Source organism: Amblyomma americanum, chromosome 3 (assembly GCF_052857255.1).
Source record: "Amblyomma americanum isolate KBUSLIRL-KWMA chromosome 3, ASM5285725v1, whole genome shotgun sequence".
Taxonomy (NCBI): Eukaryota; Metazoa; Arthropoda; class Arachnida; order Ixodida; family Ixodidae; genus Amblyomma; species Amblyomma americanum.
Genome location: NC_135499.1, coordinates 69,888,684 through 69,906,375, shown reverse-complemented (window position 1 = coordinate 69,906,375; position 17,692 = coordinate 69,888,684). Strand labels below are relative to the sequence as shown.

The 17,692-nt window shown below is 46.2% G+C and overlaps 1 protein-coding gene across 1 annotated transcript; it reads left to right on the top strand.

The window, feature by feature from the left end:
• Positions 1-221: 221 nt before the first annotated feature.
• Positions 222-16,331, top strand: LOC144124652 (uncharacterized). Its single transcript, XM_077657459.1, has 5 exons — positions 222-380; positions 2,304-2,436; positions 8,494-8,633; positions 12,467-12,587; positions 15,537-16,331. Exons 1-5 carry the CDS (start codon positions 323-325, stop codon positions 15,751-15,753), a joined length of 669 nt encoding a protein of 222 aa, XP_077513585.1. The 5' UTR covers positions 222-322; the 3' UTR covers positions 15,754-16,331.
• Positions 16,332-17,692: the final 1,361 nt, after the last annotated feature.

Here is a 17,692-nt window from a genome sequence, read left to right as displayed (position 1 = left end):
AATGACATGGGCAGCTCACATCCGCCTTGGAACAAACACTCGCCGAGAATGGATTGGTATTGCACGACCGGCTCGCTTATCGTGACGTCAATGCTCTGGGTTTAAAAGCCTGCTGGCGTCGACAGACGCTGATAACCACGATAAAATAAGTACACCACTTGCCACGGAGGAGTCCTTATCAGGTGTGATGTGGCCTCTTAGCGACCTTTATCCACGTCAAGCATATAAAGGGTGGGAACCGCCTCCGAGCCCTTCATAGGACGACGCCTCTTAATATATTGCGCACTTACTCCAGCTTGCGGAACTATTCAGAGCGCTTAACATGGAGATCAGACCCGTGTACGCCGTAGCGATCTTGGCCTTCGCTGTCTCTTTTGCAGGTGAGGTTCCTCGCCGTTTCGATACTATTCTCTGGCCCAATGTGAAACAAGTATCCTACTCGCAGCGAGTCATTATTCATCTTTGTGTACAAAGCAGCCAGATATCGTCTAAGAATTATATGCACAACCGCAGACTGTTCTGGCATAATCAGGGAGGCACGAGCTCACTGTTGACTGCGAACTGTAGACTACGACATATCTCGTCATTTCTTGTAAGCTTAAGGATAAATCACTTAATTATTGTGGAAGACTTCCATAGGTCTTAAAGCCAGTGTTCTTCTCGTTAGCTTTTTTTCGGTGCAGCACATTCTCTTGCATCGAAGAACAACTTTCAGAGATGCTTTGAGCAGACCCCGTACATGCTGTTCCCCGCAGTGTAAAAGAGATATAACCTTCGCGGATAGGCTCGTTTCTAGTTATCAGTTATATGCTTCACTTGCCAGTTGAAGCCGCAGCAAAACCTTGCTGAGAGCGTGGAGGCCAACATACGATGTTATTTACTGATACTGCATGATTATACGAAACAGTATAGTGCGCTAGCTAAGTAACATGCCTTGTGCAAAGCAAACAGTTGAACATTAAGCCGAAAAAATCGAGGTGGCGCCTTGCGAATGGATGCAGATGGCGCCCCTGGCATACGTCCACTCTTCGCAGAATTAGCGAGGTTTCTTTGTCACTGTAGGAAGAAGTCCTTGTTTCTAAAAAAAATATTGCGAAGCGTACCACTCTTCCAAGGCATGCTGCATGCTATCGCGCGTTGGAGTGACCCAGTGACCCCTTGCCGTTTCGAAGCTATTTAAGCATTATCTAAAAATAAAACTCCCCTATAATGTCGAAAACCACAGGTTGGGCGTTAGAGTTGTGTAAAGCGTGCCTATGCGACGACGGGAGCATAAACTCCGCTCATTGTTGGTGTCGGAGCATTGTGGCGCATGAGCAAACAAGGCACGAAGGCGAGACGTTTACGCACACAGCGCCGTCAGTGCCAAGGTTTTGTCTTCGTTCCTTGTGCTCTGATGCTCTGGACTGTAGTGCTGCTGTAGTACCGTACTGTCCTTCAGACAAGAAAGGAGCAAAAAAAGCGTCCCTCATAGCCGTTGTAGCCTCAAACATGGTTCTCAGCTTATCAAGCCATTCTCCTTAAAGCTTCCAATGAGGGCCCGCCACAAGGCTGCAAAGTACTGGCTTAACCTATCACCTGTGCACGGGACATTCACATAAGTCATCCGAAGCCGTGTTCTCTACGTGCTGCTGTGCGCCGCGTCCGGTTCTACCTTTGAGCTAAAGGGTAGGCCCACGTCTCTCCGCACAGGATGACATACCCGCCTTGAAGACATTTAAACCCTCTGGGACTGCAGATAACACGCATACTTTAAGTGCAAGTAACAACACAGCAGGCAGGTGAAACACACTGGGCCCAGTGCTTATCGCGCGTAAATATGATGGAAATCGTGAATGCTTGACTCGCCTGTTCGAAAAGCCGGTTTTTCAGAAAAATTCATAACGGAGCAGCGCTTTCAGAAATTATGTCTTGTTTTTGTTTCATGAAGCGCAGACAGGCACGAATGGCGTTTTAGCCCGCATGAACCGGGCGCCTCAGTTTACTCCTGTATCCTCTCAGTATACGAACGTGCTTATTAGCGCCAGGCCAGGCGTTCATCGACCACGCCGCCCGCTCTGAGGTTCACTGCTATAAATCTTCACTTTCTCTCGTTCTTCCTTGGTTGGTTTCAAATTTAAATAGTTTAGGAGCATAAGTGCGTAATAAATCCGTATATATTAGAAAATATCCAGAGCTACTGTTACTGCCTTTTTCAATGACAGCATCGAACACACTATCTTACAAATATTCTATTAGGGTACAAATAATTGGGGCGAGCTTATTTCGTGTGAAAAATTCTTATCGGTTAACACATTTCGCAGATGCTGTTGCGGTGGACCAATACAACTCATGTCTGGAGGAAAAAGTGATTGATTGTCTGGGAGGAAAGTTCAAAGAAATTGAGGAAGCCAAGACGCCGCAGGACATTGACGACGCCTTCAAGGCCGTCTGCAAGTAAGTCCAAGCGTCGATAAATCACAACAGTTTGCAGCTGTAATACAAGCGCCAGAAAATTACAAGGGCTTCGGGACACTGTGAGGCTTTCGTTAACGAGCTCTTAGTTCTCTTCCTTCCTTAGTTTGCTCAATGAAATGTATTCGTTACATCACTTCCTCCTGCTCTTCTTATGCGACATAAGCGTGCAATTTATTTAGTAGTCCTCATGTCGACTTAAGTCAACATAATGCATAATAAAACAAAAGTGAAATTTGATAACTGCATCCTATATAACAGGACGTGCCACACCCGAAACAAACATGAGAGGATCGTTTTGATTCCAAAATGCAGGACTAAGCTATATTAATTTTTTCCGCGTACCGTTTCTGAGTGGAACCGGCTGCCATGTGGCATTAGCAACACTTTATCGCAGGATTTGTTGACGTGCGTCACGTAAGAGTGTCCAGTGTGCAGTGTGCTTTGCTTGCTGTAGTTCTCCTTATCTGCTTGACATTGTACAGTTAGATGTATTAACCATGCACTTACCTTTTTTTTTCATTACAAACAGCTGTATCACCTTGCCTTTACTTCCTTTTCTGTCATTCTTTGCACTTTCATACCTTGTACCACTTCTGCCATGCCTACCAAACGGCAGCCGACATTGTTCTTGAAATGAATAGAATAAAATAAAACTATTTTTCTGTTTGTGAGATTGCATACCGTTGCATAAATATGGAAAGTTGCACTTATCTTTACTGAGTCGCTCAGATGTTTCTCTTTACACAAAATTTGTTCAATCGCTCTGAATTATTCTTTTTTCAGTTTATTTGTACCTGGCTATCATAACTTCTGTATTCCGCATTTTGCGTGTGCATCAAAACTGGGCAATTTTAGGTTTTTGCGCACAAAAGGCCAACTGCAGTATCATGTGCCACAGCAATTGCTCACTGCCGGCTCAGAACTGCGATCAGCCACTTGGGTCGCGATAAGCATGATATCACTATCTGAACGATAAGAGGTGCGCTTTTGGCTCATGCCGTTCTTTACTAGGCGCTCTTAATGTACGTCAGTTATTCAACACTCGCCACGTGTGCTTTGACAAGGCACGCAATCACATCCCTCTAAGCACAGGCGGGCAGCTTGGAGAAGTACTATGGGTCTCGCTAAAAGCATGTTTGTGCCTGTCGCTAGGCTGCGCTAAAGCCGACACGCATGAAGTGATTTTCCTTCTAAAAACTGGTGAATTGCGGCTCGGAGCTATTCGTCCAGCGGCCGGCAGGTGTTTGTTGCCGATCCAGCCGGGCCTGATATGTTCGCCGTGCGGTCAGCCGCTCGCCGGAAGCGTGCAATGCGGAGTGTCAGCGCGTACCAATCAGGCCCCGACCGCGTCTGACTTCCGCCCCCCGGGCAACATGTCGGCGCCCGTCAAAGCGGGGCCCCTCGATACACTACACTGTGTCTCACGGTCACGGTGAACGAAAGGCGCAGGAAGCTATCGATTTATCTGAAGATACCAGCACCACAAATTTTGAACCATGAAACGCGCCAAATTTTTTAGATTTATTCTGGATTTTCAGGACTGATAGGCTGAGCCACTACGCGTTGTTTGACTTCAGAAAGAGCAAGAGGTTCGAAAAGGGTAATATTTTCGGTTCAAAAAATGTCACAAAGAACTCGTCCTCTTTGTCGCCTTTGTATAAATAGTAGCTTAATTGTAAATTGAAAGCTATTGTTCTCAGCATTTTGCGGAGTATATTGAATCACGCCGTTTCTAGCAACACTAAAATTATGGCAGCAGTGGTCTGGCTACAGCCACCTGTTTTCCGCCTGTGTGGTGCAGCATAGCGATGTTGCGTCTGCGTCCCGAACCTCTGGTGCTTGCTGCGCGAATTCCGCCTTGAAAGTCCACTCCATGTTGGTCAACCTTTAAGTTGCAGTGCTGCGATGGGCACGGCAAAGTTCTTCGCAGGATACCTATGTAACACCCATGCTTTGATAGAACTGTAGTCTATCTCGTCGACAGGAGCAGACGTAAGCATGAAAAACTTTGAGTATCTGGTATAGGGCCATTTAAAACTTAGCGGTTGGAAGAAATTTTACCTTATATGTTTTATCATCAAATATATCGTACAACTATTTAAGTCCAAGCCATAATCATTTATTGTTCAGTTTTAGACACTGTCTTGTTCATACTCCAATGCACATTGTGTAATTATTCAAAACAAGAACAGTACTGGAGACCGACCACCAACAAACGGAGGCACTCAGGAAGGAACACGCACACACACATGCGTCAGTTTGTTGGCTGCCGGTCTCCAATATGTCCCACCAACTAGCTCAGACAAAAGCCCTTCTGAAAATGAGTACCCTGGTTTGGGCAAGTGCTAGTTTAGAGCTTCATGCCTTGACGTCAAAATCACACGTAGTTAACAGGTATTACAAATAGAAGCGAACATTTCATAACTAACGCCTTTCTTTTAGACAATAGGAAAAGGATTTGAAAATGGTTTACTAAAAGCCAAGCATTTTGACAGCTTTCTATACGATAAATTCCACGTGTTTGTTCAAAGCTAGATTTTATATGAGGTTTACGTCCAGATGCTTGTAGTCATGAAGAGTTTTCGATTGCACAGCGTCAATGCTGTAAAGTTATTAGTGTGGCTTAACACGCCTTCAGAGGACGTATTTGTAGTCTTTTTTTTCAACTCAACATTCATTTTCCACACCCTCCATCTATCAAAAAGTGTTGCACGTCAGCTGGTACAATTCTGGAATGATTTATTGATTGAAAACTTTATTTAATGAATGGCAGTTATCGAAGTCTTGGGTGGTGTGCCTATTCCGGAAGCCTATTGGCCTACGCAGCAGCGTGGGAAATGCTAACCTGTTGGTTGGGGAACCTGCGAACCTGCTGGAAGGGGTCCTCGCTGTGAAGAATGGCCTCCCACTGCTCCAACTTGTCATTAAGAAGTCTCTCTATAGCAGAATTGAGTTGTCATTCCCACACCATGTGAAAAGCCATAGCTATATCTCCACAGTGTAGGCACTCTGCTTTGTAGAGTGAGGGGTACCATTACTGTAGTTTAAGTGGTGTTACGAGAGTGTCTGTTTGTAGTCGGCGAAGGTGTGTTCTTCCGTCTTGTCTAGAGTTTTATGAGGTGTGGAATATGTCTGCCTGGCCTGTAGCGGAACATCCTTCTAATCAGGCCTCAGTCAGAAGGTTTCCAGAGATCACGGAATGCCCGCGAGGGAATGATGCCACCCACCGTCACGCCTGAGCTTTTTTATACCAGAATTCCACCTTAGCCGACGAAGCAAAGGAACACGCTACGTTACACAGCCCATAATCAGCTTCAATGAATCCCGGAATCAGTTCTGTTCTGTACTGATCAGTAAATTACTTTGCCATCCTCATATAGGCCCACAGTACATAGAAATCTACCAAGGATATTATTCAAAGTAAAAAGCTAAGTGCTGAGCAGTGAGCCATATAGGACCCGTTAGGTCACACAAGTGTGCGTGTTTATGATTCTCGTATCCACCCTACCTCTTTGCTATTGCTATCAAGTTTTTAACCATAACCCTTTGCTATTAACAATTTGTACAGAAAAATAACAGACTTTCCTAGAGCCAAGTAAAATACAATCAGTGCCAGTACGATCGTCAAGTTTCTACAAATTCATGCACAAGCTCAGGTAATTGTATGACGCTTTAGAAACCGTCACAAAGGGCATGCTGGCGCATTCCAGGACTTTAGATCGCTTGATGTGGGTGGTCATATGCATACGTAAACTGTGCTGCTGTGCTTTACATCCAATGCTAGTCAACAAGATCAGCCAATAGTTAGACACTGCACCCGTCGAGCCAATTTTAGGTTCTGAATCATCTCCGGCAACTTGGGGTACGCAAAATGTACTACAATTTTTCAAACAGTACATGAAAGTACAGGCAGATTATGATGAAAAATGAACTCGGTATAAAGACAGGCATATCTTAGGGACCTCATGGTATGATCGGGTACTTAGGACAGGGTTAGTTGGATAAATATGTGGGTCACTTTGCCGTGCAGTGGGCATAGTAAGGCCGATGACCTTGATCGGAACATAATGACTTTTAAACGTCCTATCCGCTTACAACTTTCGAAACTATTTCGAGTCATTTCTTCATTAGCAGATCTGCTGTCAAAAGAATGTTACACTTTCAATATTTCATTATTTCTTCATATTCTTCGTAGTCAAGTACGACTTTGTTATCATGCTTTACAACGGCACGCACAGATTTTTTACTGAAATACAGTGCGGGAAGAGATGAAATGAATTTTCTTTTTCTTTTGGGGGGCGGGGGGAGGAAATGGCGCAGTATCTGTCTCACATATCGGCGGACACCTGAACCGCGCCTTAAGGGAAGGGATAAAGGAGGGAGTGAAAGAAGAAAGAGGTGCTGTAGTGGAGGTCTCCGGAATAATTTCGACCACCTGTGGATCTTTAGCGTGCACTGACATCGCACAGCACACGGGCGCCTTAGCGTTTCGCCTACATCGAAACCCGGCCGCCGTGGTCGGGTTCGAACCTGGTAACTCCAGATCAGTAGCCGAGCACCCTAATCACTGTGCCACAGCGGTGGGGCATGCGGGAACTTCGAAAATTTCTCTTTAGGAAAGGGTTTCCTCCTTTCCGCAAGAGCTTCAAGAAAGCAATATTTAGCCTGTTGATGGCAAAATTCCAGCTCCGTTCCACAGCTTGTATGGCTCCCAGCTCCCTATCATTATCACAGTCGTCACCGTCAGCCTGGTGAAGCGCTCAGGCGCCTCTGGCCTTCATTGAGTCCTGTCCTGCGCTCGTAATAGCCTCCAAGTCCCGGAAAATGCCTCCTAATTTCATCTCCCTGCCTTGCTTTCAACCACACCTCGTACAGGGTCATGCCATGCTCTCCACCCTGTAATTCAAGAGACCATTTCGTACCTGTTTTCAACCTTACGTTAGAGCCGGTGGCGCTTCGTGTATGGTAGAGTAGGATAATCAGAACGTTCAGTTGGGCGAGTTGGTACATATGCATCTTTTGTAAAACAGTGCGAACAACGTCGGATAAGAACAGGAAGGACACGGGACGAGCGCTGACTCACAACTAAGGTTTTATTAGCAACACCTGGTGCTTATAAAGGAAAACAACATACACAGAGTACATCACATGCTACACTAAAAGCGATAAAACATGAGGCAGAGAAGCACGCGACGCTCAAAGGCAACCAAGAAAAGCTATCTCTCTTTCATTGAGAGTGACTGACGGTTTGTTTCATTGAGAGTGACTGACGGTTTGCTGACACACTTTGGCTCTTGACTGAGATTGAATGCTTCCATTACTTTCTGTTGGGTGTCCTGCTGTTTCACCCACTTAAGCAAACAAGAGCAGGCCTCTGTTATCGTATAACTTGTTTACCCGGCAAGCCTAATCCTGGAGAGTTGAGACTGGAAACTGTCTCTGAGAGCATGGTGACAGGATTTTGTCATAGAATTACGAAGGCAGGAACTGACAATGCCGTTTTTAACAATTTTTGAATGACTTGAGTGGGAACTAAGGAGTGGTTTCGTTGATCTAGGGTTGTATTTCCAGCAGACATGAACAGCAGCAATGTGGCGTAGCACTAAGGGGCTGCACACGCACGGTGATCAGACCACGCGAGAAGTAATGGAAGCATTCTATATCAGTCAAGAGCCAAAGTGTGTCAGCAAACCGTCAGTCACTCTCAGTTACAAAGAGATAGCTTTTCTTGATGGCCTTTGAGCGTCGCGTGCTTCTCTGCCTCATGTTTTATCGCTTTTAGTGCACCATGTGATGTACTCTGTGTATATTGTTCCCTTTATAAGCACCAAGTGTTGCAATAAAACCTTAGCTGAGAGTCGGCGCTCGTCCCGTGTCCTTCCTGATCTTGCCCGACGTTGTTCGCACTGTTTTACAAAAGATGAAGAGTAGGATACACCGCTGAGTTCCCATGCATACAGCTAGCGTATCTCGTGCGCGTGATATAAAGCTGTAGCACGAAAAGGTCTGTGAACTGATCACCGCAAATGCATTCAGTGGCAAGAAAGAGCCCTGCACAGACGTCCACGCAGCACCCGACTGCCCCGAAGAGAGGAAGAAGGCGCTCGCTCTGGTAGAAGACTCCCTGGCAGCAGCCTTCGATGCACTTTGTGCCAATGACGGAGCCCTTCTTAAAAGTAAGTATGCTCTCCTGCTCGCGATTGGACCGAGCGCACAAAGCGCCGTACAGGAGCAGATTTTCTGACATTGAGCACACGCTCATAATTCTTTTTTTTTTGCCGCAATTGCCCACATTACGCACAAAGCGAGCTGCCTGGTTTTCGCAAATGTCGAGGCGAAACGTAGTGACTTGGCATCAGCTAACCCGCCAGCCTTATCTGATGGGTAAGCACAGGAATTTTCTACTTGCGCAGTCCTGAGTTCCGAATAATGCCGAACCTCTCACCCTGTTACGTTTAAGAGTCTCTGCTGCACCTTAATAGGGTTAAATAAAACTTTTCGTTCATGCGAGTTAGTTATCACCATTTTTGGCCACGGACACCCTGTAGACTGCTTTTTCTTTTCCCATATGTTATTGAACATAGCGTTGCATTGAACACCCGCGAATGTTGCGGAAGTAAGCACTTATGGGCGCTGAAGTAATGCAGCTTAGTTGTCCGTTCTCTCAGCAAAAACTGGTATACATTTTATTTCTTTTTGTTGAGCTACACTAGAAACCTGGGAACTAAATTCAATTTCTAGGTGCAAGCTGCTCAGCTAAAGCGTGTTTTCAGACTATCGTAGCCTTTTGATATTCTAGGGAGACGCCAGAACTTAGGATAGGATGAGGACATGTCGTTCAAGCACTGTGTCGCAGGCTCTGTCAGAGGCTCCTGAGTGGCCTGTGACACAGCCTGCCTCGCAGACTTTGACAAGCCGCGCACGTCTTCACGAGCGCAATCCTCAACAGCTCCGCCATCTCAAGAGCCACACTGGTGTAACCTGGACCATGTGCCTTGTAACGTAGATATCTCCATCATTTACATGTGCCATACATGCTGGTTTATCTAAAAAGGATATTTTTGTTCACGCAGTCAATAAGCGGTGCTGTGGTTGAGGCCTGTTGTTGAGACAGAGAGGCAGGAGGAGGAGGAGGAGGAGGAGGAGGAGGAGGAGGAGGAGGAGGAGGAGGAGGAGGAGGAGGAGGAGGAGAGACTTCAATGAATACACGAGAGGTTTGCCTAGTTGTTGGCCTAGCATGCAACTCCAGTTTGCAAGAGATAAGGGAAGAAGAGAACGAAAAAGATAGGAAAAGGAAAAAAGAAAGAGTTAAAGGTGACATCAAGTGTACTGAACACTCACGCATTCACAAAAACATACGTTTATCAAAGGGTGTCCAACAAATCCGTGTCTCTACGGAAAACTAACAATTCTTTTGTCCCGCGCGCACCCGAAGCCGCATCACTCCACGGTCCAAGGACATTCTCCAGGTGCACGGGGCAGTCTTGACTGTGTCCTAAAGCACTGAACAGTGCCTTCCAATGGTTATTAAAGATTTGGTATTGAGAGATAAAGTGTTGAAGCTTCTCGCGCTCGCCACATGCCCAGCACAGAGGGCTACTTGATGCACCGATTTTATGAAGATAGGATTTAGTGAAGGCAACGTCCAGGCGAATTACGATCATATCCATCTAAATTGTGTGGCGTGCGGAAGTAAGAAGTGGCGTCGATAGAAAGAAGGGGTCTATATTGACGCTGCGAATCACACCACAAAGAGCGCTGCATCTCCCATGATTTAGTAGCCAGAAGGCTCACACCATCACTACGAGTAAAGGGCTGAGAGACGGACGGATATGTGATTATGGCGAAACGTTCTTCCGTCTCGTAGCTTGACATCATTTATGACGAAAACTGAAAAAAAAATGGAAGCGGCGTACAGAGAGGGAAAAAGAACGAATAGCAAAGAAGGTCCTCTCAAAGGCAGTCCTTTAATTCCACTTACCGGATGAACCAGAGCAGCGAGCACAGGGTTAAAAGACGGAGAGAATGGAGGGATACGCCGCCACCTCCAGTTATCAAAGCGCTGTTTCCACCCTCTATACCACGCACGGTACGAAGGAATCATCAAACGTCTGTATTTGGTTACGGCTATATAATTTTAACAGTTGCATACTCATGGATCCCAATTTTTTTCATTTGTTTTTAATCGCTGCGGTTGCGTGAAATGGCTGCAGCGTACAACCCAAGTCAAAATCTAGCAGGGCGCACGATTCGAGCGTGGAGAGAGGACTCTTAGGTCGTATATTTTTTCGGAAAAATTTTTCCCTTGTTATTAAACGTCCCTGCGGTGGAACAAATTAAGGTAGAATTATGCGCAGGCTAATCCCCAATGTAGGCTCGTCAACCTCTAAACCTTTTGGGGAAAAAAGGAGAGGAAAGTGAGAGAGAGAATTAGAGAAATGTTAGAGAGAGAGAAAGAGAACAGAAAATCACTTGACTTAATCAAGGTCATTAATCGCGACCTCGAGGAACATGCGACTTAATTTGCTTTTCTTTACGGGCTTTTGTTGTTCATATTCGAATGATACTCCTTACCGGACAACTGATGATTGTGAATTTTTATGGCGTAAGGGCATCACTGGCCAAAGAACGCCATGGCAAAAGGTGTTTTTCGTTTGCTCAAGGCGGGGTCAAAGACCCATTTCCCAAGCATTTCACCCTGGTTAAGCCGAACAGCAGGCCAGAGGAAACTTGTACCGACTTTATCACCGGTGGGTGCTCGGCAGCACTGGGGATCGAACCACGCACCTCCCACATGCGAGGCAGATGCTCAGCCACTAGGTATCCGCTACGGTAATTACCGGATAAGTGACCGATGGCGAGTTGCGGTACTGCAATTCAATGAAAGACAAAGTCAACGCAGCAGTGGGCAGCACAGAGTCAAGTCAGCAGACGAAGTTGCGAAATTTGCTCACACTAATTAAAGATCCTCGGGGAAGGACTTTGCCATGCGGTGGGCGCATGCGGGCCGTTAATGACTACAGCGGTTCGCAAATATTTGCCACTGGGAGCACGTTCCGCAAGGCCAAGTCGCTGCCCGCTGCGACGGCATGCCTCGAACTGAGGTGGCTCGTGCTTATCCCTGTGCTTGGCGTCCGCGCACATCCATTCTTTTACATGCTTCGATCAGAGCGTAAAAACGGTAATGATGCGACACTAATTTGCGCTTTATGCTGACGGTCGGTCCCTCCCCTCTACCACCCCTCCAGCCTTTATGGCTTGCACCATATTATTCCTTTTAGTGCGATAACATCAGTAGAGCCATAAAGGCGAAAACTGTCCGCCGGCCTCGGAGTCCGTATGAAGCCTCCATCTGCTACGGGGTGTTTTGGGAGATTTGCCTCTCTCCACCTGCCACCTGTCAACGGCTCCCCTGACCACTTCCTCTATCCCCTTCCCCCTCTCCACCTGTAGGTGAGAAGAGGGAGACGTCGCACTAAGATTGGCTCAGAAAAACGGAAATTGAGTGGGAAGAAAATGTCTCCGACAACTGCAAGCCTACGTGCAAAGTACAGAGCCTCCCAGGAGCTATCTGTGCAAAATTGAGGCTCGCGGGAGCTACTCCATTTAGCATTGCTCGGGAAGAGCAACCGGTGTCTCATAAGTCCTACCGACGGCTATGTTTGAAATAGCCACCTACAAGTCCAGTGTTGCATCGTTTAACCACTGCACTAGTAGCTGTATGAGGACTCGCCGCGATCTATGAATGTGACACATTTTGCCTAGTTGCTTAAGAGAATCAGAATTGATAGTATACTGGGGAGTGGAAAGAAATGAACTCAGAATTGGAATAGGATCAGAACTGGAATTGAGTGCCGAGTGAAAGAAGCGTGCTATCGCATTCCCTCCGCATCAATCAAATTTACCGCCCCTAGTTTCTCTTAAATAACCTGCTCATGCTTCCTTCATGGCCATGTACGTTCACGATAAGTGTTGATGCTTCAGTCATATATGTGGTTCCTTTTTGCAGAGGTGCCGGAGATGCATCAGTGCTGGAGACTAGATCAGTTCGCGAGCTGCGTTGAACGCATCGATCTGACGGCAAGCCGCCTAGACTTTTTCACCTCGAAGCGGACGTCGGAGGATTTGCAGTACGAGATTCGTTTCCTTTTTATCATTTTCTATTTCTACAGTGCTCAACTAACATCTTTTTTGCAGAAGGCAACAATGTCGCTTCGAATGAGGCCCCTACTCAACGATGAGTATGCAAACCATCGATACTTGGTGTCCTTGAATTTAAATTTTAAACCCACAGTCACAATCAACAGAGACTGCCTCGACAGGGCATGAAAGAAAATGAAAAGTCTTTTCATTGTACATTTTCATTGTACACTAGCCACTGGGTCTGTTATCGGTTGATCTAGGTACTAAGGAAGGGCAATTCTTTCAGACAATGCCTATCAGAGTTTAAACAATACTAGAGCGAAATATTAGCGGGCGCAAGGAGCTGCGCAAAACTGATCAACTATGTGGTCCGCGCACAATCGTTATATAAAAGAGCGCCAACACCTGCTATTTCTTCCGACTACGTTTTGATATTCGCATAACGGCCTCACCTCCTCTTCCAGACTATTGTTTGGGCGTGCGGACCGACTATAAGGATAAAGAATGCGCAAGCGCAAAAAACTACGTATAATGTCATGTCTTGTGGGCTTTCGCACGCTACAAACCATAATGTGAGCACGCTACGGGCACATAGTGTAATGCGCTGACTACTGTCGAAGCGCTGCTCGCCCGCTTCGGAAAAATACGTCACCTCTGCGTTTTAATGCGAAAGCGTTATAAAGATCATGAAGCGGAAAATCATGCGCTGTCATTGTCCACGCTAAGATATCCTAAAGCCCACGTGACCTAATCAGGAAAGAAATAGAAAGGATTCTTAATGCAATTTCTCCTTAAGTGAATTCGAACCATTTCATTTGATTTGTGAGAGTTGAATGTCCCAAAGCGACTCAGGCTATGAGGGACGCCGTAGTGGAGGGCTCCGGAAATTTTGACCACCTGAGGTTGTTTAACGTGCACTGAAAACGCACAGTACAGGGGCCTCTAAAATTGCGCCTCCATCGAAATTCGACTGCCGTGGCCGGGATCGAACCCGCGTCTTTCGGGAAAGCAGCCGAGCGCCGCAACCACTGAGCCACCGCGGCGGCGGATTCGAACCAAGGCCGGCGCGAACGGTTCAGCACATCAAGTTCGCTGGACACTTCGTTAGAGCAGCACGCCATCGCAGCATTTTTTTCTCTTTTTTGCCTGTACGCCTCAGATGATGTAACCCCTAGCAATCTTTGGACGGCAGTCAAAGCAGCACAGGACGTTCATGCAACAAATATGATTTCGCCAGTATATTCACTAGAAGTGAACGCAGCTGTGAACACCGAGACATGAAGCTCCAGGGGTGATGAAATATTTGGAATATGACCTTCCGTCACTCCACCAGAGCCACACGACTAGCTCGTGCCTATATGCTAAACGTCTACGATTGTATTGGATTGAATCCAACGCACTCCCCAAGGGAAAGCATTCGTCTAATCAAGTATCTTGTATTATACGGTCATGCCGACATGAGCTCACGAAGCTAACAGTCTCTATCGTTGAGGAACTGCACGATACCTTGTAAATTAAATATCCAAGCTAAGCTCAGCGCCCTGCTACACAGCTCACGGTGTTGTCTACCTAGCAGCTCATGACCCTGAACGAAAAGTGTCAATTTTAACGCCTATTTTTGTAAACAAAAGTAGCGCTGGATCTAAATCTGGAATTTCATCTCAGTGTTATTTACCCTAAACTTCACGCTACGTGAAAAATTGTGCTAAAAAATTTCATCTAATAGTTTCAATAGGCATTGCTTCATAAATCTCCAAAAGCAACCGTCTTCAAAAAATACGAGCAGCAGGACACGTACCATACCAAACCCCGTTCAATCACAACTGTAATCGCGAACAGCCTTTGCAAAACGCACACCGTTCTGCGTAGCAGATCCTGGCCATCTGAGCCAGCATAACCTCAGATGGTTCTTCTAATGGAAGAATTATTGCCTGCCGTAAGAACGCTTCCGCAGACCTTTCGCACTAGAGCCATTCATTGCAAGGCTCATCATAAACGAAAGTCGCACACAGTGCGCCTGCATGTTCATATTGGTATGTGCATGCCGATTATGCCTAAAGGCAAGTTATGCATATTGCCTTCTCTGAAGTTTCTGCCCCTGTAGTTATAATATCAATAAATGAATAAAAGATGTAGCGGACGCACTGCCCAACACGTGCAAAGCCTGCACTCGTACCCAGAAATTCTGGACAAGCTCATTTTTCTGCAGGAAATACTTTATGAACGCATTTTTTTTCGTTTATATAAAATTTCACAGTAAATTCAATATATCCCCAGATCTGCCCCTTGACAGGCTTGCATTTGTTTCGCTGTTACCGTTTTCGGTATCGCCGAAAACGTTAGCCATTGGTTTTCTATGGCAGTCTTGACTACTGGGTGTGAGCGATGGACCAACTTTAAAAGAAATAATTTCCTCGCATTGAACGAATGAACCATAATACTCAGTGTTTATATAACAATACCTTACAATACTTTACAATAGTACTGTGTGATGTCAGCGCATGTTAAAGAACCCCAGGTGGTCTAAATTATCCGGGGCCCTTAACTATGGTGCCGCACATAACCTATGCCGCTTCGAGACGTTAAACCCCATAAAAGCATAAAATAAAAGCACGTTACAATATTCCACAGTACCGTACACAGTCCTAGAATCCTGGACAGGATACTAAATAGATTTTTGCGCCAAAAAAACACACACAAGAAAGACGACGACACCACGGGCGCTCTCTTTAACTTCAAGTGAGCGCCCGTGGTGTCGTCGTCTTTCTTGTGTGTGTTGTTTTGGCGCAAAAATCTTTTTAGTATATATGATCACCAACTATCCCAGCAGTTAACAGGCCATGATCGTTTGTTCGAAGAATTTCTGACCGATATTATTAATTTCGCTTCGGCCCTTCAGAGCAGATATTTACTCGTTTCAATCACCTTCATTCCAGAACATTCCGCACTGAGCTACCCAAGTGCATCCAGCTGTCCCGAAATGTGACCAAGGCATGCGAAGGTGCCAACACCGAGCCAGCTGAGAAGTTCCTCGGCGCCTTCTTTGAAAACTCTCTGCCCGGATACAGTGAAAACAATGCTGTACAAAGGGGCTCTAGTTTGGCCGCGGTCCTGTCCGTCGTCGTGGCTTTGATTTTCTCGAAACATGCTTAGACTCTTTAGCTCCTATATATGGTCTTTTAAAATCACTTGCGCCGGAAAGTACAATAACTGCGTAGCACTGTGAAGCACAGCCTCTTCTGAACGGACGGCACTGAATATTGGCCGAGAACAAGCTTCACGCGACTGGTTAAGCGCTTCATTATGTGTGGCGCGCCTTCCTTACCAATGGAGACTAAAGCTCGAAACCGTGTATTGAAGCGCACAACAACGAGACCATGCAGTCACTATAATGGTTTTCTTCAGGGATGCTTAGCTTCGATCTCAAGTTCTGTAGTGGGCACAAGTACACCTTGTTCATCCACGATACAGTGAACTGCACTTTCGGGGCACAGAGAGTCCTTGTGCACACGGGACTGTTTGTGGACAATAGGACTTTGTGTGAATAGCAGTGTCAAAATTAGGTGCAACAATGAGGATATCCGGCATCACCAAGAACGTCGTCACGAAGCGAGCCACGAAGACCGCTTCCTGCAATATAGGAGTGCAGTTAGAGTCGATGGCAGCAAATCTTCGGTGCTGCTTGTTCGGCGTTTTTTTCTTTTTGTAAATAAAGTTTTAAAAGATTTCGATACTCATTTTCTTCGTTCCTTTTTCCATCTTCCCTTTTTCCCTACCATGCATGGCATCAATGAATATACCACGTCAGCGTAAGAGCCACAGTACCCGGGCGGCCTCGCACTCGCGTCCTTTGAAGCGAAAGTTGGGCGTCATCATCCCTTCCGACTGATCTCTTTTTGTGGGTACATGGTGTTGAACCGCTAAATATACAGAGGTGCGGCCGGTATTGGAGGATATACATTAAAGGTGACACACATTTCTGGACGCTGTAGCTACAGATTTTTTTTTGCGGCAGGCAAGCATGCCAGTACTTTGGGTAACTCAGGGAATTAAAAGGCATGCAGTCATCGTCATGCATGTAGGCATACAGTTGGATGCATTTGGAGGCTGTTTCCCATTGAAACAATATTGTCACCGTTCTGATATTTTCAAGACGCCAGAACTCATCAGTCGCGTGCGAGGTATCATTGATGAAGACTCTAGTCGACGAGGGCCCTCGCCAAAGAGGTGGAGGTTGATGAGGTCATATAAAACGTGTCGTTCATGTGGACCTTCGGTAAAAGTCATGTTACATGTAAAGGGCAGCTCTTTTCCGAGAAAACCAAGGCAAACCACCTAACCAGAGCCAAGTGGCTCCTGGACACAGTTGTGAAGAGCTGGATAACTGCTGGAGCACGTGGCAGATCGTACGTTTCTCAGCAAGACTCTGCTTAGGCAATTCAACACATGGGATACCGAAGTGAACAGGTAAAGCTACACTGGAAACAAAGAATACATAAAGGTTACACAAGTCCTCCATTTGCTCATGCTGACGAAGGCATTCCTCTCCAGCTCGGCGGGCAATGGCGAGCAATGGCTTGAGGACTTTGAGGATGCTTTCGTGAGAGGCGTATGATGTCATTCGGCGGCTTCATGTTTCAACCGTTGCAACAGCTAAGATGTCAGTAGTTCGAGATAGCCGAAAGTGAGAGAAATAGGTGTGATTACTAACATCCACACAGGGTGTAGACGATGGGGAGACAGGAGCAAAAGTGAACTCGTCCTTCGTCCTAGCCGGTACGCGCTAGTACTATGTCAGATTGATTTTCAAAGCCAAATACTTGCGGCCAGTGTTTATCACAGTTCTCAGTACCTGTTCGTCTTTTGTCTGACTCTTTTCGCGCAGATTACATGTCTTATATCACTAAGCGATCAAGCGAGCGTGAGCCCAGGTGCTGTGTTTGGGAGGTAGATCAGGTTGCGAGTAGTGATGAAACCACGGGGAACAATATCTCTTCGGCAAAAGTGGCGTTGGAAATGAACCATGCGCAGTCGAACGCGAGAGTGCGTTACCTGTTGCGCTCCTATAGTTCTCCCCCATCGTGATCAATGC

Bases quoted from the DNA above. Each gene is read 5' to 3' on its own strand.
- LOC144124652 (XM_077657459.1), top strand. From the start codon at position 323: ATGGAGATCAGACCCGTGTACGCCGTAGCGATCTTGGCCTTCGCTGTC. The intron at 2,437-8,493 runs GTAAGTCCAAGC...AAATGCATTCAG, and splicing joins GCCTTCAAGGCCGTCTGCAA to TGGCAAGAAAGAGCCCTGCA. The intron at 12,588-15,536 runs GTACGAGATTCG...CCTTCATTCCAG, and splicing joins CGGACGTCGGAGGATTTGCA to AACATTCCGCACTGAGCTAC.